The 24,278-nt window shown below is 35.0% G+C and overlaps 3 protein-coding genes and 3 non-coding genes across 7 annotated transcripts; 4 read left to right on the top strand and 2 right to left on the bottom strand.

Moving 5' to 3' along the window:
* Positions 1–127: 127 nt before the first annotated feature.
* Positions 128–3,052, top strand: LOC102608345 (HIPL1 protein). 2 transcript variants are annotated; one of them, XM_006482600.4, is made up of 7 exons: positions 128–360; positions 479–636; positions 787–1,578; positions 1,664–1,880; positions 1,976–2,154; positions 2,309–2,550; positions 2,638–3,052. In XM_006482600.4, exons 1-7 carry the CDS (start codon positions 270–272, stop codon positions 3,050–3,052), a joined length of 2,094 nt encoding a protein of 697 aa, XP_006482663.2. In that variant the 5' UTR covers positions 128–269. The 2 variants fall into 2 exon arrangements, with proteins under 2 accessions (XP_006482663.2, XP_052299658.1); XM_052443698.1 differs by lacking the exon at positions 128–360 and having other exon boundaries at positions 494–700.
* Positions 3,053–3,174: 122 nt separating this feature from the next.
* LOC102615243 (pentatricopeptide repeat-containing protein At5g39980, chloroplastic) lies at positions 3,175–6,588 on the top strand. The gene is made up of 2 exons (XM_006482457.4): positions 3,175–3,190; positions 4,375–6,588. Exon 2 carries the CDS (start codon positions 4,390–4,392, stop codon positions 6,421–6,423), a length of 2,034 nt encoding a protein of 677 aa, XP_006482520.1. The 5' UTR covers positions 3,175–3,190; positions 4,375–4,389; the 3' UTR covers positions 6,424–6,588.
* A 2,946-nt stretch (positions 6,589–9,534) lies between these two features.
* Positions 9,535–13,109, top strand: LOC102614947 (beta-glucuronosyltransferase GlcAT14B). The gene is made up of 4 exons (XM_006482456.4): positions 9,535–10,536; positions 10,642–10,717; positions 10,818–10,933; positions 12,045–13,109. The coding sequence occupies exons 1-4, from the start codon at positions 9,951–9,953 to the stop codon at positions 12,557–12,559; spliced, it is 1,293 nt and encodes a 430-aa protein (XP_006482519.1). The 5' UTR covers positions 9,535–9,950; the 3' UTR covers positions 12,560–13,109.
* Positions 13,110–16,625: 3,516 nt separating this feature from the next.
* MIR3627B (microRNA MIR3627b) lies at positions 16,626–16,890 on the bottom strand. The gene has a single exon (NR_161547.1). It is a non-coding gene; the product is annotated as a microRNA MIR3627b (primary transcript).
* Positions 16,891–20,479: 3,589 nt separating this feature from the next.
* On the top strand, positions 20,480–20,632 carry MIR3627A (microRNA MIR3627a). The gene has a single exon (NR_161546.1). It is a non-coding gene; the product is annotated as a microRNA MIR3627a (primary transcript).
* Positions 20,633–22,206: 1,574 nt separating this feature from the next.
* MIR3627C (microRNA MIR3627c) lies at positions 22,207–22,329 on the bottom strand. Its single transcript, NR_161548.1, has one exon. It is a non-coding gene; the product is annotated as a microRNA MIR3627c (primary transcript).
* Positions 22,330–24,278: the final 1,949 nt, after the last annotated feature.

The raw sequence follows: 24,278 nt of genomic DNA, 5'->3' as shown, positions 1-24,278 counted from the left end.
TTAGCCAATATTATAAAACAATAATTGTTTGAATTGGATTCAACTTATTTAAGTGATCAATGTGAAATCAATAGGCATATTAAGAGTTGAAAAAACGATTTTTTTAGTAGTTGGTGCAGCATTTAGATATGCTCAGTATTGTTTTTTATTAGTTTATTTCAACTGGATTCATTGGAGAATATTAAATTGAAGGAACTTTGTTCCTTGAACTGTCCATTGGAGAAGTTGAAAAGGCTGTGAGCATGTGATTGATCTGTCAATATTGAGAAATGGGTGGTGTTCTTACTACCATATTCTTGTTTTGCTACATGATGTTGCTTGTTGATCATTCCACTCCGCATCCCTTGAGTACTAATTTAAGTGAGTGTCTTCGAAGTCAATGCTGCATTTAGTAAAAGATTGGATGTGAAGTTGCTATTTTAATGCTCATATTTTCCTTTCATTTTGCATTATTTTTTGCTTGCTTTAATTGATGTAGGAGCTCCATTTACCCCGAAGGCTCCGCTTGCTTTCTGCCGATACAATGGAAGTGTCTGCTGTAACGCCACAGAAGACCAGCAGTTGCAGAATCAATTCAAAGCAATGAATGTTTCTGATACTGGTTGTGCTTCTCTTCTTAAATCAATACTCTGCTCGGTAAAGCCAGTACACCTATTTCTGTATTAACTTCTGCTAGCCATCTATGAAACTTACTGCTCTAGTATGTATATGTGTCCTTCAGTTATTTGCTACAATCTTTGGGACAGTTTATGTGTTACATGGTTAAATACTTGATATTCTTTGCAGAGATGTGATCAGTTCTCATCAGAGCTATACAGAGTTGAATCGAAACCAAAGAAAGTTCCTGTTCTTTGCAATTCCACCGTTTCAGCAAATTCAACCCAGTCCCAACATGCTGCTATTAGTTTTTGTTCCAAAGTTTGGGATGAATGCCATAATGTATCCATTTCAAGTTCTCTTTTTTCTTTGCAAGGTAGAGATGCAAGACTAGTTAATTCTACGTCCAAGCTTACTTATTTATGGCTGTCAAAGAGTGCTTTCTGCAATGAATTTGGTGGAGCTTCTGGAGATGGACTTGTATGTTTTGATGGAGGACCAGTTTCACTAAATAGTTCTGAAACTCCGAGTCCATCAAGTGGTCTTTGCCTTGAGAAAGTTGGAACTGGAGCATACCTTAATATGGTACCTCATCCTGATGGTTCAAACCGCGTTTTCTTGTCTAACCAAGATGGTAAGACGTGGTTAGCAACAGTTCCAGAGCCGGGATCAGGCTCAAAATTGGAACTTGATGAATCAAACCCTTTTCTTGATTTGACTGATCAAGTACATGCTGATGTTGAGTTGGGGATGATGGGAATAGCTTTTCATCCTAACTTTCAGCAAAACGGCCGCTTCTTTGTCTCCTTCAACTGTGATAAGATTATATGGCCAGAATGTTCAGGGAGATGTTCATGTAACACTGATGTGGGATGTGATCCTTCCAAACTAGGATCTGATAATGGGGCAATGCCATGTCAATATCACAGTGTTATAGCAGAGTTCTCTGCTAATGGTACCAAAACAGTGCAACATTCCTCGGTAAAAATCTAAGTAATTTGCATTGGCTTTTAGATATTATGACTACACGGCAATGTAATCAAATGTATTCTGACATTTATTTCAGGTAGCAAGTGTCAAACCACTAGAAGTTAGAAGAATCTTAACCATGGGTCTCCATTTCACATCCCATCATGGCGGTCAGATTCTGTTTGGACCTGAAGATGGTCATTTATACTTCATGGTGGGAGATGGTGAAGGCAGAGGTGATCCTTATAATTTTTCACAAAACAAGAAATCCTTGCTCGGAAAAATAATGAGACTCGATGTGGATAAGATACCAAGTAAGTACGGTGTTTGGATTCTTACCTCTGTTCAATCACTCCTTTCTTAGTTAAGCAACTCCAGAACAAATTTTCTTATTTATGAATGTTTGCAGGTGCTAAAGAAATTAGTGACCTTGGATTATGGGGAAACTATTCTATCCCTGCAGATAATCCATATTCTGAAGATAAGCAATTGCAGCCTGAGATTTGGGCCTTAGGATTCAGAAATCCTTGGCGATGCAGCTTTGATGCAGAGAGACCTTCCTACTTTCTATGTGCAGATGTCGGCCAGGTTGGCATGTTAATATCAAGCAAAAGTGCAAGTTTGAAGTATCTGATGTTGCTATACCCATTAGGCCGTTACCTTCCAACAATAAAATTATCAAATTTGTCATGAAAAATTTGTCCAGTGTTGTTAATGCATCTGGCTATTAATGGTCTGATAGGATGAATATGAACAAGTGGACATAGTCACAAAGGGTGGAAACTACGGATGGCGTGTTTATGAAGGCCCTTTTCGTTACAATCCCCCGAGTTCTCCAGGAGGTAATACCTCTGCTAGCTCTATAAACCCCATCTTCCCCGTAATGGGCTACAACCACTCTGAGGTAAACAAGACTGAAGGATCTGCTTCAATCACCGGAGGCTATTTCTATCGGTCCCAGACTGATCCATGCATGTATGGAAGGTAAGTTCAGCTTCACACATTTGGAATCACTCGGTGATGGTAAACATGTAAAACAAAATACCAATTGCTAGTACACTATGGTTTCAGGTACCTGTACACAGATTTGTATGGTGCTGCCGTATGGGCAGGCACAGAAAATCCAGAAAATAGCGGAAACTTCAGCACTGCTAAGCTTTCTGTTAGCTGTGCTCGCGACTCTCCAATTCAGTGTGATACCGTAAAAGGAAGCTCATTCCCCTCACTGGAGTTCATCACCTCTTTTGGTCAGGATAACAGAAAAGACATCTACCTTTTAGCCAGTAACGGCGTGTACAGAGTTGTTCGTCCTAGTTGCTGCAACTACACTTGCTCTCAGGAAAATGTGACAGCATTTACTCCGGGATCGTCAGGTCCTTCTCCTTCCCCTTCAGCTGCTGGAAGATTGTCCACCGTTCCACTCATGAAACTGCTTCGGCTGCTCCTCTCCTGTTCATTATTGCTCCTGTTTTTAACTAACTCTTGAAGTCTATAATTACACTAGCTGTTAAAGAGAAGAACATGCTTGACAGTGATTTGATTGAAATCTTTTTTCTCGACGGTTCTCACCTCGTTTTCCTAATTTCATCTGAAAAAAGACAGCTCCAAATTACCTACTAATTTGGTGAGTGACATTTCTTATATTATGTTAAACTATATTGCCACACAGCAATATTCTTGGGAGTCCACTGATTCGTTATTTTTTAAAATATATGAATTGTGAAGGAGAAATTTTATAGTATTACGTTCCATTAATATATATATGTCATGCATACATTTATTTTAAAAAATCTCAATGTAATTAATGATTATACTTAATTAAATTTTATATTTCACACACAATATATATTAATCATTCTTAAATGCAGAAGTTCTCTTTTTTATTAACGCTAACATACTGTTAAATTGTACAATTTGATAGAATTATTTTTTAATACACTATAATACTAAGTGGTTTAATAACAATATAATCTAAATTTATTAAACTATACGATTTAAAAATATATTTGTATTAGAAATTAACTAATATATAATATATAAAAAAAATTTCTAATGCGAACGATTTTTTTTGTCACGTGTACACGCTTTTAGACGGTAGAATTTAAAGGAGTTAGCTATAATATTTCGAGGCGAAGATGTCGTACCACGGGTAATTTTTAAAAACCTCCCCGGAGGTTTGGACTTGTTGCAAGTAGATGGCAAGAATTTGTTTATTTGTAAAAAACCCCCTACCGTCAGTTAACTTTAACATTGACCGTTAGTTGACTGTGCAAAGACAATATTACCCTTAACAACAGTCTGTAAACGGAAATAACTAAAAAAAAATTAAAATTATTGGCTATTTTACCCTCTTTAAATTATTGATATTTTCTTAAAGTTCCTATAAAAAAAATAAAATTTTAAATTTTAAAAATTCTCTTTAAATTATTTATATTTTCTTAAAGTTTCTACAAAAAAGATAAAATTAAAAAATTAAAAATGAAATAGTTATAATCTTTACCTATGATATTGTAAATCTTTGGAATTGACAAAGATAAAATTGTCAAAAAATAGGGTTTGTGCTTTTTACGCCAACAATTTTAATTTTTTTTTAGTTATTTCTGTCTACAAACTGTTGTTAAGAGTAATATTGTCTTTACACAGTTAACTAACGATCAATGTTAAAGTTAACTAACGGTAGAAGATTTTTTATAAATAAATAAATTCTCATCATCTATTTGCAACAAGTCCAAACTTCAGAAGAGATTTTTAAAAATTAGCCGTCGTACCGCACAAGTTCTATAACTTGCTCCACTTGGGCACTTGTAGGAACCATTTGAAAGCATGTGTACGTTCTCCTTATCAGCAACTTCCGTACAGGTAGAGACACTATCATCTTCTACTTCATTTTTACTTCCACTACTTTCTCTTAACAAATCCCAATTTTACCGCTCAACAAAACCCAGAATCCCAATTTCCTTCGTTACTGCTTCTTCTTCTTCTTCATCTCCTTCAAAATCCAAAGACACATGGAGAAGAACGCCAGACAAAACGACGAAGTATTACAGACACCCAAACAAGAAAGCCCCAGTTCACTTAGACCACAGTGTAGACATGAACGAGCTTTTGAAGTCGATAAGCGAAACCCAGAATGAACACGAACTGTTTGCTTTATTGTCACCTTATAAAGACAGGCAACTTTCGATTCGTTTCATGGTTTCATTGCTCACGCGTGAACAAAATTATCAGAGATCAGTGGCAATTCTCGATTGGATCAATGAAGAGGCTAGGTATTCGCCTTCAGTGTTTGCGTACAATGTGGTCTTACGCAATGTACTGAGGGCGAAACAGTGGGAGCTCGCCCACGGCCTGTTTGATGAAATGCGTCAGAGAGGGATTGCGCCTGATAGGTATACTTATTCGACGCTTATAACGTGTTTTGGTAAAGAGGGCATGTTTGATTCTGCAATTTCTTGGCTACAGCAAATGGAGCAAGACCGTGTTTCGGGTGATCTTGTGTTGTATAGTAATTTGATTGAGCTTGCCAGGAAGTTGAGTGATTATTCTAAGGCAATTTCAATCTTTTCGAGGTTGAAGAGTTCGGGCATTGTGCCTGATCTTGTTGCTTATAATACTATGATCAATGTCTTTGGCAAAGCCAAGCTGTTTAAAGAGGCTAGGTTGCTTATTGAAGAAATGAGGGAACAGGGCGTTAAGCCAGATACAGTAAGTTATTCGACGCTTTTGAATCTTTATGTTGAGAATCATAAATTTGTTGAGGCGCTCTCTGTGTTTGCTGAGATGAATGAAGTGAATTGCCCGCTTGATCTCACTACTTGTAATATAATGATTGATGTTTATGGTCAGTTAGATATGGCTAAGGACGCAGATAGGTTGTTTTGGAGCATGAGGAAGATGGGAATTGATCCTAGTGTTGTTAGTTATAATACCCTTTTGAGGGTTTACGGAGAGGCCGAGCTTTTTGGGGAGGCTATTCATTTGTTTAGATTAATGCAAAGGAAGGAAATTGAGCAGAATGTGGTTACGTATAACACAATGATTAAAATCTATGGGAAGTCTCTTGAGCATGAAAAGGCTACTAATCTCATGCAAGAGATGCAGAATAGAGGGATTGAACCGAATGCCATTACGTACTCCACAATAATTGCTATATGGGGGAAGGCAGGCAAATTGGATAGGGCTGCAATGTTATTTCAGAAGTTGAGGAGCTCTGGGGTTGAAATTGATCCGGTGCTTTATCAGACCATGATTGTTGCTTATGAGAGAGTAGGCTTGGTTGCTCATGCTAAGCGTTTGCTTCATGAGCTTAGGCAGCCAAATACTATCCCTAGGGAAACTGCAATAACAATCCTTGCTAGAGCTGGTAGGATAGAAGAGGCTACATGGGTTTTTCGTCAGGCTTTTGATGCTGGGGAGGTAAAGGATATATCAGTTTTTGGGTGCATGATTGAGCTTTTTTCCAGGAACAAGAAGTATGCTAATGTTATTGAGGTGTTTGAGAAGATGAGAAGTGCTGGGTACTTTCCTGATTCTCATATAATTGCTCTTGTCCTGAATTCTTATGGTAAGCTGCGAGAATTTGAGACGGCGGATGATTTGTATTCAGAGATGCAGGAAGAAGGGTGCGTTTTTTCAGATCAAGTTCATTTCCAGATGCTGAGTCTATATGGTGCAAGGAAGGACTTCAACATGTTAGAGTCGCTCTTTGAGAGACTGGACTCTGATTCAAACATTAACAAAAAGGAGTTGCATCATGTCGTTGCTGGTATTTATGAAAGAGCAAACAGATTAAACGATGCATCGCGAATCATGAATAGGATGAACAAAAGAAGAACTTTTAACTCATCACTGGTTTAAGAATCCCGCTTCTACTGGATCCTATAAGTTCCTCGGTACCGTTGTTGTAAATTGAATTTTGTTACTAATTAATCTGTACATTGCTCTGTTTTCAAATCACATGATTAGTAGATTTAAGCAAAATTATTTCATCATAAAATTGATGATAAATCAACGGTTTAAGTATTTCATGTTTTTGCTTCAACACAAGTAGCGGCGTTCAACAATTTAATCCCTCATCGAATGTGGTGGTATCAAAGCCTGAGTCTTGCGTTCAAACTCTCACATACTCTTTGGATACGCTTGTAGCTTGTTTTTGTCATCGGTCCATATCTTCCCCTAAGACAACTTAAACAATTTAGAGAAGCATTATCTTACACAACGAAACAACCGCATTTTTTTTTTTTTTTTTATCTTGTACCAAACGAAAACTCTTTGGTTCAAGCTTGAAACGTGCAAATCACATAGGAAAAGAGAAAAACTCCTGCCTTCAATCACTTATAATCATGCGATACATAATTTTGCAAGGTTTATTCGAACTTCTAATCTGCAAATAGTGCTTGAGTTTTGATTGCTTTCATAAAAGCTATGCCAGAAGAGGAAGTAAAAGGAGTGTAAGCAATAAATTTTATTCAATTTGCACAGACCCAGACGATTCCTTTCTTTGGATCTGGTTATTCTAACCGGACACCCAAATCTAAAATTAGCAGGCTTCACGGACTCCACCATGGCCCGTATTTTAACTTCTTTCCTTTCGGCTTTGAATGCAAAATTGCAAAATTTATTGTCACATTTATCACCTTATCTATCTCATCTCATTGGCATTTATTTATTTACTTTTTATTATTTTTTGTTCTTAGCTCTAGGCTCAGGTGAATATGCCAATGCATATGGCCTGTCTCTTTCTAATTCTTTAATTTCCCCATCTTGTTTCTAACTTCAAGATTATCGTTCATGTCGCAAAATTCTAATTTAGTCCACATTAAAAGAAAGAAAGAGGGAGAATTTGGTTCACTTCTAGAACAACTAATTTTCATCACAAATGAATGTGACGTAATATATTATAATTGATGGAATAAGAACATACATTTTTTTTTTTTGTCCCACGAGATAAAGGTCAAAAGAAAAGCCCTCAGCTCAGCTGCTTCTAACTTTTTATTTAATTTCTTTTTCCTATCACAATCATATGGAAAGAGAATTTGTCCGAATTGCAGCCACGGGAAGCTAAATTTAAGCCTAGTAGTTTGTGGAATGTGAATTTACTGGTTGATGGAAACGGTTAGGCCAACGGTTTACGTATACTTGTTGAAAAAAATAAATGAAATCTCTTCATTTTCAACCAAATTCTACACTTATTTATTTATGTTCAATTTTAGTACTTCCACATTGGGCATGATCACGTTGCGTCGTGTGGGTGTCAATTCCCATTTATTTTTTCTTTTTTTTCTTTCCCTATTTGCTTTTCTTCTGAATACACATTTTAGTGATAAAAAAAGACCGACTTCAAGAACATTTACCCTTATATTGACTCAGAACAGAAAGAGAAATATAATTGTTTAATAATCACATTATTGTTTAAATGACCTCAATCTTATCTCAAATGCTCATAAAATCAAATTCTCGAACTCCGATTCAAACTTTGTGTCTTGTAACTTCTATTTTGCTTGCTATTCGTTAGACAATCTACAAAGAATAACCAAAAAAAAATATAAAATGCTTGTTAGGTTCACCTTGTGCAATCATAATGTCTAAAACCAGACTAATCATGGGTCCTTAATGCAATTATACAAATAAGTACGCTTCTGACTATAAATTAATAGGTCCAAAATGATAGATAACATGAAAGTGGGTACCACGACAGTTTCAATGATAGAGATTGATCTTGATGAAGGGTTAGGATCATTCTTATGTGCTAGATTGGTTGGTGATGTGGCCTGTGAATTTGGGCCCACCATGAATATTTAAAAGACTTTTTGTTTGGTAAAATGCAATTATTCCCCATTGTGTGTAGAGATCGATGAATGAATTGCAAGGATTGAATAAATTTTTTATATCATGTAATATTTTAGAATTGGAGCCAGCATTTTATGCGCCTCAATTAAATCTTTGATTAATTTCTTTCAAACCAAAGCAATTGAACTTTGACCAGACAATCCTTCAATGAGTTTCGTGCCAATTGGGATTTGTATATATAAAAATACAAAATTAAAACATAAAAAAATCGGTGATTTAGAGTTTCGAATGTGGACTTCAATTTTGTTTCGGTAATTAGATTATAATAAGAGTGATTTAGATTACACTCCTGTTCTTTTATTAACATATGATCACTTGCATTATGGAGTTTCGGCAGCGCACTTCAAGCATTTAATATTTCTTTCGCTTGCGGTTAACTACCCACTCAACAAACTTTTGGAAAAATGTTGTGATTATCTTGAAAGCATTTATTATTTCAAAAATGCTTATCAATTTGACCAGAATTGCATTCCTATTATTTGGATTTTTTTTTTTTAAAAAAAACTGAATAGCGTTTTTTTTTTTTTTGGGCTTAAAAAAGGAAAAAGAAAACACGAACACAAAAACATTTTTGATAATTTTATTTGGTGGCCGGTTGATACGGATGCGCAAATGTAGAGATAAAGACCATAAACTTTGATTAAAATGACATTCACTTAATTTACGGAGGAGAAATTTATTGACAAAATCTATGGCTTCGATGTGACCTAATCTACCTAAACAAACCCCTTTTGTTATTCAAGTCCATCACTGTTACTTGTCAGGAAATTTATATTATTGAGTTTGAGTCTCCTACTCCTACTCCTTTGGACACACTTTTCTCGTAAGAGAAAACAATTTCTACTGCTTTTTTTTTTTTTTTTTCTCAAAAGATATAACTAACAAGTTAAGTGTTTTTTTTCTCTTCTTAGAAGTTTTAACCAATTCCAAATATATACCGTGTTTGAGAGTTCATCCACAAAATCGCTTAAAAAACATTATTTTAAGTTTTTTTTTTTTAAAATTAAATAAATACTTATGAATATTATATATACAAAAAAGTAAAAAGTCAGTGTGTGTGTCAGTGTGTGTGTGTGTATATATATTAAGCAAACTGTTGAATCACATAGGAAAGCCGGTTTGGTGGCAAAATTTCAGATTGAAATGTGAAAACGAGTCCAGGAGACTAATAAGAGAAGTAGAAGAAAAAAGGGCACTTGTTTGTAACACCACCAGCACCAAAACCAAATTAACTCAAAAATAAATTTAAAAAAAAAAAAAACACGTACACATACACACACTCTCTCTCTCTCTCTCTCTCTCTCCTGGTCAGTCTCCTGCAGCAGCATCAGTGAGAATTGAATTGGAGTTGAAGGATTTGTGCCCATCAGTCACGGCGCCACGCTGACTCGCGTACTTCTCCGTATTTACCACGTACGTCTCTCTCTCTCTCTCTCCCCTCCCCCCTCCTACAAATTCCCCAACCCAATCCGCAAAATCTCAACCCCCACCAGACGCCGCCGTTTCGTCGTCGTCGTCGGAATTTGATACCAATAATGAAGAAGCTGAAGACCTACTACTCGCACTTCAGAAGCCACAACCACCCCCCCAACAAATGGATTTTCCCGCTCGCCGTCGGCTCCGTCGTTTCCATCTTCCTAATCTTCCTCACAACCCTCACCTCCCCGACCGCCACGTCGTTTTTCTCCTTCTCCGCCAACTCCTCCTCCTACTCTAATCCCTCCATCTTCGTCGAGTCGAAGCTCCAGCCCACTCCCGTCTCCCTCCTCCCTCCCCCCCCTCGCTTCGCTTACCTCATCTCCGGATCCGTCGGCGACGGCAACATGATCAAGCGCACCCTTTTGGCCCTCTACCACCCCAACAACGTCTACGTCGTTCACTTGGACAGGGCGTCTTCCGAGAGCGAGCGCTTAGATCTGCAGAACTTTGTCAACGGCTTTCATTTGTTTAACAAGTTCAGTAATGTCAAGATGATCACCAAGGCTAATCTTGTCACCTACCGCGGACCCACTATGGTCGCTAATACGCTGCATGCCGCTGCCGTTCTGTTGAGGGAAGGTGGGGACTGGGATTGGTTTATTAATCTTAGCGCTTCTGATTACCCGCTTGTTACTCAAGACGGTGAGTTACCTTACCTATGTCTTTATTTGACTTTAAATATTGAATTTCTTTTTTTCTTTTTCCTTTTAATTTTTTGTTAATTTGTAATGGGTTTGTGTTTGCTAGATCTGTTGGATGCTTTTTCGTATTTGCCGAGGGATCTGAACTTTATTGATCATACGAGTGACATTGGGTGGAAAGAGTAAGTTGATTGATTAATCATTTTGTCTTGCGTTTTTTCTGCGCTTCTTTTTTGTGTCATCGGAGCTGATTTTGAAGCTCTTATTTGTGATGATTGGTAGGTTTCAGAGGGCAAAACCGATAATTATAGATCCAGGGTTGTATATGAGTAAGAAAGCGGATGTTTTTTGGGTTACCCAGAAGAGGAGTGTTCCGTCAGCATTCAAACTCTTTACAGGTGCTTTTCCTTTTTCAAATTCCATTTATGTGCTGTTGAGTTTGCAAATTGGGTTTCGAATAATCCTCTTCTGTTGGCTGATCACATGCTAGAGTTATTTTCTGTGGTCCCAAACGGATACTTAGTTACTGAAAAATTGGGGCAAATGTTTAATTGTTTAGAATGGAAATTAGTTAGATGGTTGAATTGTTGAATCACGCTTTAGTTTCCTGAGACAACAGGTTGTTAAGTTTCTAGCTATCTTTTGATATGGTTTTGAATTGCTTCATGTCCTCTTTGTTTAGAGTGACAACTTTTGGTTTTGATCCAAAGTGATATGGATTTCTGATTTAAGCCACGACCCCAGTCCCCAGCGATTATAAGCTACCCAGTCTCCTGCTGGCTTTCTGTTATAATGAGTTGCTGGGAGTTCTTGCATTGGATCACATATAACCAAGCAAATAAAAGTCAGAGTGCATGACTCTGAGACTGCTGAATATGCTTGTGTGCAACATCTCACTGAACCTAGATCCGTGTTAAGTTGTACACACTCCTTTAGGGAAACTTGATGTTGATGTTTACCAAATCATATTTTAGGAGCAGAATGTAGGGGGAAAGAAATTTGCAAATTCATTGATTGCTGCAACTGTCTTCTTACCTGAAGTTAGTTGGAAGAAGAATGCTATCAAATTATCGTGAGATAGGAAGTGATGTTACCTGCAACTCGACATCAAATCATCAATTAAGTGCGGTTTTGTTCATTTTAGGGATGTTGTTTTATATTCAGCTTTACGATAATGTTCCTTTGTTCATCATTCATTTCTTTGACATTATATGCGCACGTTGATATGATATTTGCTTATTCCATAAACTTCAAGCATTGTTTTTTATTTTTTATTTGTTATTTTTCACTAACTTCATAATATTCAAAATGCGTATACCTGCTAGCTTCCAAGTCAAAAGTATGCTTTGATGTAGATGAGCCAAAGGGTGCCAAAGAGTGGCTTTTAAATGCTTATATTTCTTGTGCTCTGGGGTCTGGTAGGTGTGCCAGATATGTAGGACTGGATGTATAAAGTTTGCACAGGTTTGGTGAATTACTGAACTGAAAATATCTACTTTTATATCACAGGTTCAGCCTGGATGGCACTTTCTCGGTCGTTTATTGATTATTGCATATGGGGATGGGACAACCTTCCTCGAACGGTTCTGATGTACTATGCCAACTTCTTATCATCCCCAGAAGGCTACTTTCACACTGTCATTTGTAATGCTCAAGAATTTCGTAACACCACTGTGAATTCTGACCTGCATTTCATCTCATGGGACAACCCTCCCAAGCAACATCCCCACTACCTTAACCTTGCTGACATGCAAAGGATGGTTGACAGTAATGCCCCGTTTGCAAGGAAGTTTCCCCGTGAAGATCCAGTGCTTGACAAAATTGATTCAGAGCTCTTGTCTAGGAACCCCGGGATGGTGACTCCGGGTGGTTGGTGCATTGGGAGTAGGAAGAATGGGAGTGATCCATGCTCTGTTGTTGGTAATACCACTGTCCTCAGGCCTGGCCTCGGAGCTAAAAGGCTTGGAACTTTAATCACCTCTCTGTTATCGAAGGAGAAATTCCGGCCAAGGCAATGCAAATAACTAGAACAAAAACCCGCAATACCAGGAGCTTCCCAAATTAATTGGGTTAGTCTACAACAACAGATAGAAGACGATATGATCATGTAACCAATTTTCCTTGTGTAGGTGATAGAAAGAATGGTGAATCTATAGATGCCCTCTCCAATTTGTTGAGTTGCATAACTCTGTTTTATAGCATTACACGAATGTGATGGATTTAATCAAAGGATGTCAGCTACGGAACGCATTACTTACCGGCCAGAATATTCCGGTATACGCAACGTATTCAGCCTCATTGCTTTTTGCGTTTCTCTACATTTTCCATGATCAACTTCTACACCCAACAACAATGCTTGTTCAGGATTTGAGGATGCAATGGAACAACAACATTAGGCCGAGTTAATGTTAGTAAAAAGAAAACAACATGAAATATTGGTTCTATGGTCTATGTGCCTTTGTATTTAAGAGAACGACCATTTGCTCCAAATACAATGTGGTATGGTGATTTGATTCCTTGATTCCTGATCAGGAACGGAAAAAATGTCATATTGATTATGCTGCCTTGCTATTAGTTTATGATTTATGATTTGTAGTTTCAATCTAAATGAGTAGGCCATTGTTGTTAAGTGATTATGTGTTTTGTTCTCTCATATACAAATTCTTATTATCAATTCTAACGGGCGATCTACCGTATCATTTGCTGAGGATTCATCGTCTATAAGTCATGACAGGACAGGAGTCCGCTTAAGCTGTTTGGTCGCTTATTTACACCAATTCCATACCGATTACAGACCATAATAATGTCATTATCATTTAAATACAGCAACACCTGTACAGAGAGAGTCAGAGATAGACATGTGCATGCAAGTGAAGGAAGGGAATCATTAAGTTGAAAAGCCCAGTAGATTTTTGAGGTAGCCCATATGAAATGAACCCACTGAAAGTACAGCTGTGCTTCGAGCTATACGGCCCACACGCTACTTTCAGATGAATTTCTTTAAATTCGTATTAGACTGTCACAAAAGGCCTCCTTGCACTAATTGTGGCTGGTGACCCAAAATAGGTCTCCTTTTGATAAATTTGAGTGGGGTCAATGTATTTTCCTAGATACTATTATGACTGTATGTGCATTTATGTCTTCCTAGTGTGTGAGAATCCACACCTCTTATTGTAATTTAAAACAAATAGCGAGATGTCAAATTAATGGGAATGAATGAGATGGGAGGGCAGGTGCGGCTTAATAGACATACCTCCAAGGTCTGTTTGGTGGTGTTGTATGAAAGTTGAGACTTAATAGATATAAAAATAAATTGTTTAATAAATATTTATATTTATAATTTTTAAGTTAAATTGATTTCATCTAATAGTTATCTGAAGAAATTTTTTTAATAAGTTTACTATTTTTTTTAATTAGTTTTTGATCATATTTACTAGACACAATATAGTTTTATATCTCAACTATAGATTTTTTTTTTCATAGCAAATTTGGTTTAAAAACTATAACACATCAATACCAAGTAGGCCCTAAGGGTAAAAGAATAAAAATTCATGTATATGCTTAGTGAAAAAAAAATTAAACATACAATGGATCCACAGTGAATTGGTTTCTACTTTTCAATTCCCATTTGTGTTTGTAATTTAGCTTAGACACTAGACTCTCAAAAAGATCGCAGCTTCGAGTTTTCTTCTTTCTTATACGATAGCATTTAATTCATTAAATTTGATGAAGTTAGGTACTTCAGAGATATGTCGTTTGATTATGGTTTTTGAGTACGACACGTTGTATTGTCAATATAGAGAAAACAACTAGTCATACAGAGTACCGCGGTGCATACTCTATAACGCTTGTTGTCCATTTTTTTTCTTCAAGATGACTTGATGTAGGTTAATTTTTCTACTTTTACATCATGTCGTCTGATGCTTTGAAACTTAAACTACATATCGTTCGTTTCTACAATTTATAATTTTATATGTAAAGAGTAAAAAGGTCTTTACTGATTCTTATAAAATAAGCACAATCGACTTGAGTTAATCAGTTATGTAGATCTTATTAAGATTTAAACATATTTGGGCCCGGATCTTGATGGGAATAGGATTAAAAATCCTCTTTTTATTTCCTTGCTAAATTATTTATCTTGGTAGTTACACACTGGAGTTATAAAAATTTAAGCCAGATTAATTTGATAGAGATTCAATCCCCATCACACTGACACGAGAAATTCTAACTCACGATAGCTTTACAAAACAAATACTAATATATCGTCGTCCCTATAAACCATGCATGAATTCAACATATAGAACAGATAAATAAAATGATTAAAACAAAACAAAACAAAATGGAAACGTACCTCTTTCTCAACGATGGTGCTACACTGCTACTGAAAGAAAATGATGGGCTTCAGTCCAGGAAAGATGATGCTTAATTACATATTGCTGTGATGACATTAATGCACAAACCAGCAAGCAAGAGCTATGCGGTAGGCACCATCTCTCCTGCGACAGAAGCCCCTTTACATCTCTTTCTGATCAGCTAGCATTGCTTTGCTCCTCTCTTGCATGCCTTATTAGGTTGAACATTGTCTCTTCTTCTTCTTCTCAGCTGTATGAGAAGAAGATTATCGTTTGCTTCTTTTTATTCAATGTTTGCTCAAAAGGCATTTTCTTACCTAAGGAAGGTGGCATTAGGAAATTAATATTACCTAGGGACAAGGGACAAGTGGCCTACACTTTAGGAGACTATTTGATAGTTACAAACTTTAATATTAGCTATTGCATTTTATAATTAATTATGTCATCAAAACCTATAAATTAATTTAATTAACTTGTCAACTCTAAATAGCTGGAGCTCTCAGACGGTTTCCTCATCCCATGTAACGGGTCTTTTCAACTTCAGTACTCTTATTCGTCTTTATAGTCATGTGTCATTTAATAGGTAGGGATGAAACTATCAGTTTTGTCATTATCTTCTGGATCCCATAGCCTATGTATATAGAGACGTAAGAGACTTTGTTTTTTGTAATCCACGTTTGACCGTTAAATCCATGATTATATGAACAGCTTGATATATATAGTTTTTATCAATTGACAATAATTAAATGTCCTATTGACAAGGATATGTAAATGACTTTTCTTTAAAAAAAAATAAAACAAAAATTAATGGGATTAATTTCATGTTTAATTATATATGTGTTGTCAGCATAAAACAGCTGTAGGTGACACAACCTCTTTGAGCTCGATCCTCTTATCTCAGACAATGATGTCACATGGTTGATGAAAGAAGCTTAAATTTCATTGATGAAAAATCAATAAATAATTTCATATCGAATATTGATCCAACTATGTAGTCTTAGATCAATTGGATTTGCATAATCCATGTGTTGACCTAGTAAATATTTTGATAAGCAACTTGACAGGACCACATCTTATAGTTAAAGCATACAAAAATTGACCTTGATGGAAAGGGATAACGATATTTCCTTTATTTTATATATGGCTAATTTTCAAAATTTTCAAGAAATGATCAATAATTGGCAACTTTCTATTGTTTTTACAGACATAATTACAATTTCTAAGTAGAATTAATCGTCCTCCAACTAGCATCATGATTTGAACATGATTCTAGTATAAGAATAATTTTGATTACTCCTCATTTATTTTTTCCCCATACAATAAGAGTGGATAAAACCAAAAATTAATTTTTTAACCCTCTCTACCTCCTCAGAATTCAAATATGGTAACTTGCCCCAATATATATATATATATATATATTGAAAATCACTCAATCAAATTCTAGGATTATGTAACTTTTACTCATCATATGTTATGTATTTTATTATTTTCATATCAGTTGAAATATTTACACGACAAGAATCTAGTGGAAGTAGTCGATGCATAATGAGAGTAGCTAAGACTCGACGCATTATTGAAGATAATAATAAAGAAATCGTTTGGCTACGAAATAAAGAAGGAAGAATTAATATATAGATAGATTCATACCTAAGAAAACATATATGAAGAATTAATATATAGATTCATACCTGTGAATGAAAACATTTATAGATGAACAACGAGAAGAGAAGAGGGTAGCAAAAATGTGAGCGAAGAAGTTTTAGGGCTTCTTGTCACAGGATGCTGGCACTTGCGACACCACATACACACGGTGGCCGGTGCAGGTGCCAACGCTCCTGCGACAAGAGCCCCTGAACTTCTTTTAATTTCTTTTTCTAGCATGTGCTTGCCTTAAAATTCATGCAGGCCTTGGCTTGGCTTCGATTACTTTCCTTTATAATTTTTCCTCACTTTTGTGCTAATTAAGCTCTGTCGTTGTTGCGTATGTCTCCTGCTTATGACCCTTCGGTTTCCTTAAAGCAAATGGGTGTTGTCTATCTCAGTCTACTCTCTCTCTCTATTAAATAGTTGTATATGTTTTTTTTCTTCTTCTTTTAATAATTATTAGCCCAATTAATTATTTGTATTAGGTTCATGGTGATGGTGATGGTGATGGTGATGGTTTCAAATTTCTTATATGTTGTTTTGCGTTTAGTTAATCCATTTCATGACTCGGCTATCAAAGTTAAGGTGCACCGTCTCTTGGCTTCATTTATGTGCGTATGCAACTGAATATAATTAATTAACTAATAGGTTAATTGGTCCCCTTTTTGATAAAATAAGATAAATTGCCTAATAAAATCATTTTTTAATACAACTTTATCATTAATTAATAGGTTAATTTTATTCTCTGTAATGTAATATTAAAAAATAACAAAAATATTTATTTTACAAATTAGATGTACTTATCATATTAAAAAAAAATTAGGCTCATCCAAATTTATGATAAAAAAAATAAATTAATTAATACCACCTAAATTTAAAACCATAATGCACATTACTCATTAATTGAGTAATCGGCATCTTCTTATGTAGTTCTTGAGGTCAACGGTTTAAGTCTCTCCAGTATTTTAAGAGCAAAGAGTTAATATTTATAAGTTTCAACTATGAATTATATACATATCAATACTGTAATGTTGGAGAAATAATTCCACAAATCAAAATATTGTTGTAGTGCTAATTATATACCTTTTTTAAGCTGAGGCCAAAGTATAATTCTAATAGCGAGGGGTTGTCTCCTTTGGTCTTAGGTCCTAGATTCAAGTGTCACGAATATGCGTGAATTGATTAAAAAATAATAATAGAAGCTTTTTAAGCTAATGAGATTGCTATGTAGTATCATAGATAAAGTTCAAGCACAAGTAAGTCTACGACTAACATTACCCACATTACCTTGTCAAGTTATAAGAACCCGAGAAAAAAGTTAATAAAGGAAAAATGTTGTGTTGGCCGAGAATAGATTACCTAAGGCTTTAAAATATATAAGCTTGACTTAGCGCTTGAAGTTATATAAATTAAGAGGCTTTAAAAACATGAAAAGCCCTAGATAATTGTGCTGAGCCCTGAATACTGAACCAAGGCTATCAAGGCCTTTTGATTGGACCTCCAAACAGATGGTGATGGCTCTAAAGTTGATAAGTTAAAGCAGCTGGCATTTAGAACTGTCTTTGGTTTGTTTGGGACCTATTTATTTTTGGAACTCAACTGTTCTTTGGCTATTAGATTATACTTGAAATATTAATATCGTGAAATGTATGTTAATATATATAAGTGTGGTTTTGGCCTGCTTAAAAAAACCAAGTCTATCAAGGTTATACTGTGTAGATAGCATTTTGAGAAGAAAAGATATATATTCTAGGCCTATTGCAGAAACGTGAACAAAGAAAGAAGAGTGACTCCGAATCCGAATCCGAATCCAAATCCAACTCCAACTTGAAATCCGCATGCAACCGGGAAATCTCCTAGTTAATCCACTTAATTAATTTTGAGATCAGATCAGTTGTGTTCTGTCTGTAAATCAAAAGAGGGCTATTAATATATAAAACTACAGTATAAAAGCTTGGAAATTAATCCGTAGCTAGGTAATAGCCACATGACATCGCAGGTGGCCGAAGCTCGCAATTGAGCAGAACTTGATTGCAGCCTTGTGTTTGAAATTGCAAGTAGGATACAGCTGTGGGAGGATTTTGAATCTTTTGCTGGTGCTTGCACCTCATGGAGATCGAAGCTAGGCAGCGAATCCGCAGGACAATTTCAACATCAAGTACAAATCTTGTCAGCAGATTGCTTGGCTTATGTTTCCTCGGGAAGTATCATTAGCAGAAGACCATCATAATGATAATGTAGGGATTACATTCTTCAGTCTTTCAAAGGGCAGAAGTAGCCTTGTAGCTTTACCAGAATCAGCAAACCATGCAAGGTAATTTTTCTTCCCGGGGATGGCTTATTAAAATTTCCCCCGATCTCAGCCAGGAAAACTGTTCATTAACTGTAGATTACATTCTTCAGTCTTATTTGAGCATGAATATCAAGATTCAGACAGGAGGTGGAGGTATAGATATGGGAATCTATAACATGGAAGATGGAAATATTGAGTGCTTCTTTAAAAGAAATCCCTGCCATATTCTTAATCCACCTATGTGGGTTGAACTTCGTTTTTAATAATCATTGAGGTTATAAGGTCAGAGTGAGAGACTTAATTTGTTTGTGTTGGTTTTCCATTCCCCAATTTTTCTTTTAATTTATTTTTATATGTCGTGTTGAATTTCTTTTTAGATATCTATTCTATCAGTTTTATATATATTAGATTTAATTAGATCTCAACTTAATTTTTTCTGTCAATTAGAGTAGTGATTTTTTTTTTTTTGTCAATAGCAATCTTATGGATTAATCACAGCACCAGATCGAATACAAGACGGAGCATAAGGCTTTAAAGATTCTGTGGATTTTATCCCTGAAGAAAGATCTGTAAACGGGAATACATATTTGCAAGAATCTGAATATTAGCTCGCCTACCCCATTAGGGTGAGTGGCCATTTCATTAATCAACTAATTGATCTAAGAACATTTTCAATTTGTTTGACTCCCCCATTATACCATGTAATCCAATAATCTTTGATTCAACTGAGTTATGTTGTACAAAATCGAGAATGTCGAACTTTTGCCTACCGCAATGAGCGTAATTAGCAGGGTTAAATGGTACCCATGAAAAGTTGACGTATTAATGCTTCTTTACAGACCATTAATTTTAAAAGGTTGAATAATATATAATTTAATATGGTTAGAAATTATTTCTGCTTTAGCAAAAGGTCAAAAAAAGGTATTTTGTGGTCAATAATTGTTAAATCTTCATCGTCTTTTCCAAGCATTTCATGATCTGTCTTGCACCATTTATTTACCTTTTTTGAGATGAAAGGTAGAGCATACAAAGCCTAATTCTGTTCATGCACACGCTTCAAGCTTAGAATATTGAAAATATATGCATTATGAGCACAACTATTCGACTTTAATTTGATCTGAGGTAGAAACATCTCCGTAAATATGGAGATCAAATCACCTATTTTCACGCATCATGAAAATTTTATTGCTGGTGCTAGGCTAGTTATTATAACAATGTAAAATCTTTTAGGGTCGAATAACAAATTTGAGATTTGAACTCCTCTCACGTTGGAGGAGAGGAATTTGAATTATTCATTAATTTTTTTAATTAAAAAAATTACTTATTTTATTATCACACCAAATTTTATAACCTAGTTGATGATTTGGACTTTGCATAAAGAAAGAAGTCAAATTGTTCTATTCAGAAAAGATTCATATTTTCAAAGAAAATAAATAAATATCAAAAAGTAAATATCTAAGAAAAATAATAAATTAACGACAAAAAATTATAGTTGTTATACTCCACTAGATTATTATCAATGGATCATTCATCAATGCTTACAGCATATGACGCATGCACGTACACGTATGCACTTTGCAAAGGCAAACACAATGCTCTCTCTATAAATCGGTCAATTTTCATACACAAAGGCAGTCATAGCTTGCGGCAAGGGAGCAGGAGAGAGAGGGGGGCTACAGGGATTCTTGTCGCCGGAGAGATAGCACCTACTACCTCTTAATTGCATTAACTAAGTTGTGCATAAATAACGCCGTAAGCGCCATCTCCCGGTGACAAGACTCCCTTCATCCTCTATATATATATATCAAATGTCGTCAGTCTACTGATTTTGGTTTGAGTTGCTGCAGCACAGTGACATTTAAGTACACGAAATTAGGTTTTGTTAATTATCAACTTTCTTCATCTCTTTCTCTTTAATTCTGTCACTCATCTGCTTTAATTTTTCATTTGGATAAAACAAGTAAAATTATGTTAAAAAAAGCTCATAAGTTTATGCCTCCAAAAACATTGGGGATGTCATGCTCTTTTTTTAAAAAAATCGTTAGGGTTAGGGTTTTCCTGAATATCAGTTCCCATAATTTTGTTTTTGTTTTTGTTTTTCTTCAGGCACAGATCTAGAAGATTCATTCAATAACAATTGATCTCTGTGAAATCCATCATGATACTAGTTAGAAGAACCAAATCTGATAAAGAAGGAGGCGTCTATTTTGAAGCTCAGATCTGGTATGCAATCATCATTTTCTCAACTACATCAGCTTCCTTACCTGGTATCTTCGGTGTAAAAGTACAATTAATATAATAGTTTGGCCAATAGGCGATTGTTTGTAAATCAATCTTGATTTATATTCTAACTATGTTATTTTACCTTAATTTGTTTGTTTAAACGAAATTTCAATGTGGTTCAAAACAAAAAACCAAAAAGGAGAAAAAGAAAGAAGGAAAGAAAGAAATTAATTTATTAAAATTAGCAGAGAAATGAAAGGTTGGTATTATCTTTTTCTTCTTCTTCTCAAATAGATGTATATATTACATGTCTTTTTTAAGTTTTCTCTCTTTTTTGTATGCCAAAGTTTTTGCTACATGCATCAATGTCTGTTCATCAGACATGCAAGTAGTTTCATTATAACATTCTCAGATAGTATCAATTAATCTACTGAAAATTTGGGGAAAATTTGGTAAGGAAATCAATATATATCAAGTAAGAGAATCAATATATATACATTAAATAACAGCAGCAAGATGCCAAGATAATCAAACTCAAGGTACTGCGGTACTGTAATTAATTTGAAATAAACCGCACAGTAGTTTTGGAATTGAAGTATTACTTTCGGAAGAATTATTGATGAGCGTTTCTTAAACACCATTATTAACAGTTAAAATCAGCTGGTTATCGAAAAACTAAGCGTACCTTAGTGCTATGTTTTAATTTCCTTAAGCAACCTTTAATCTATATGGAAATTAATCTAGCTAGCAAATAAGAGTTGGTGTAGTAGGAAAATGAGAAATTAAATAAGTTTTTATTAAAAGAAAAAAGAAAAGAAAAGAAAATATGCGTAGATATCCGAACGAGAAAGCCGGAACTTTTAAAGAAAGTAAGGAAACAAAAGATGAACAAGATGAACTGATTACAGAGTAATTATATATGTACACATACATACATATCTTATGGAGAGTTTACAGGCGGAGCTAGAATAATAGCGAGAGAGCAAATTAAGGATATTCGAATTTAAGTTGCAGAAGAAATGGCACCAGCTGCTTCTGCAGCGCGGTATGTACTTGCAAAGCAGCTGGTGCCGTCTCTCCTGCAACAAAACTCAAAAGTGCTCCCAACAAGTAATTAATAAACACGCAAGAGAATAAATAATAATGAGAGTAATTTTAATTTGGACAAGAGTAAGTTGGAGGGTTCTCATATCGCAGGAGGATGGCACCGGCTGCTACCTAGCGGCTGCAGTTGGTCCCATCTCCCCTGCGATATAAGTGCCCCAACTTTCTATATTTAATTTGCTGCTAGCTGCAGCTCTAGCTCTCTCTTGTATACGTAGTATTTTAATTTATGGTTCTTTGTGCATTATGTGGGTATTTATAGAAAAAAAAAAAATAACAGGGAATTGATTCATTGATCGACACATGATATGAAAGTTGTTTAAGGAAATGACTGGGAAATTGACTAGGTCTTTAAAAAGTCCTTGCGTATGCGTGCCACCATGTGTTCAACGAATTGGAATGTTTCATATTCACATTTAATATATATATAAATAATTACATACGAAACTTTATAGTAACTCACTTACCTTGTTTTTGCTTTAATATAATTTCATTGTTTCTACGAAAGATATGATGAAGTACCCCCAGCTTGAGAAATTTCATGGTACTTTGTTATGCAAATGGTCTTGTTATATGCTGGGTCGGTTTTCCAAAATGATTATTTTTCTTTTATTTAGATGACAAGTTAACGCAGTTAATTACAAGGATATTACTGACATTAATGATTTCCTGATTTGATGAGCTTGCAGATTAATTGTAAAGGGAAATGTAATTAAGGACTGGTTAATTTGGAATGGGTAGCTAGGTACAAGAGGTAAGTGTTATCATTATTGTAATTAGAAGTATGCCAAAACATGGGACGTCTAACGGTATCAAAAGATTAAACCATCAATTGCACAGCCAAGCTTCAAGGTCGTGTCCACATTAAAAAAAAAAAAAAAAAAAAATCATATTAATTATGACCATTTCATGGTCGATGATTTGGGGAACTAAATAATGCTGCTTTGTTTTCAAATCTTTTGTTTTTTTTTTTTTTCCTTTCAATGGGTTCACACACACACACACACACACATATATATATTTTTTGGGTTGTGTGATTCAGGATCTGAAATCCGGGAAGCAGATTGGGAAAGGCCGTAAGGAGGGGGAGACTCTTCTGTATGTGTTGACGACTGCGACTTGATGCATGCACTTTTCTTAATTTATAAAAGAAAATAAATCCATGAGAAGAAATTTCAAGATTGATTGTTTAAGTACTTTTCAAGGTTGTTGGCATTATGGAGGCCAATCACCACTCTTAGGATTATGGAGAGTTGAAATTAAATGATTTAATGTCCTTTCTCTAATCATCAATTAGTTTTTAGAAAAATATGCCAATTTTTACTTCAAAATTTTATAGGCTTTTTTAAAGACAAAATTCTATACTTAAAACATACTAAAACTGGAGCAATTTTAAGGATAGGTGATCTATTGAGAATTTACAACAAACGCCTAATTTGAACGTGATGTTCAATTATTCATAATTAAAAACTATTAATTAATCGATTGATTTCAATAAGATAAAATTTAGGAATTTATTATAAACATAGTATGTATAAATACATAAAATTGAATTTTATGACTTTTACAAATGCACTTTTTGCATTCTAAGCCACAAGATTAATAAGAATAAATGCAAAGGTTAAGATAAATGTTGTGGAATATCTTCCACCCAAATATAAAAAATAAGGATAAATATAAATGAACTTGATAAATAAAGGATAAATATAAATGAATTTGATAAAAAAAAAAAAAGTTGCTATAGCAATTTTTTATTTTTTATAAGGGATTTTTTTTTTTTTTATCTCGGTCGTTCTCTAAAGAAACTTATTGCACGGAATTTCGAAGCTTAAATGAGGAAAATAGAACTCTAGCAAATCAGTCAGAAAGGAATAAATAAATAAACAAAGCAAGTCTGTCAAATAATCAATTAATTAAGTAGTACAAAATCATCAATTAAGTGGGAAGTTGACCAGGAAAATAAAACTAATATCAAATGGTTTAAGGAAAGGAAAGCATGGTTAAAGGAGCCAATAGCCCCACCCTGAAATCGATGTGTGAAAGCGCATGGGAAAATTGATGTTAGAAAATTTTCAAGTGTTCGACGAAGTAAAACCACATGCTCTCTTTTAAGTCAAGCAGCCATAA

The sequence above is a fragment of the Citrus sinensis genome, chromosome 6 (genome assembly GCF_022201045.2).
Source record: "Citrus sinensis cultivar Valencia sweet orange chromosome 6, DVS_A1.0, whole genome shotgun sequence".
Taxonomy (NCBI): domain Eukaryota; kingdom Viridiplantae; phylum Streptophyta; class Magnoliopsida; order Sapindales; family Rutaceae; genus Citrus; species Citrus sinensis.
Note: the sequence above shows the minus strand (reverse complement) of the source record. Positions and strands in the feature narration are given on the sequence as shown.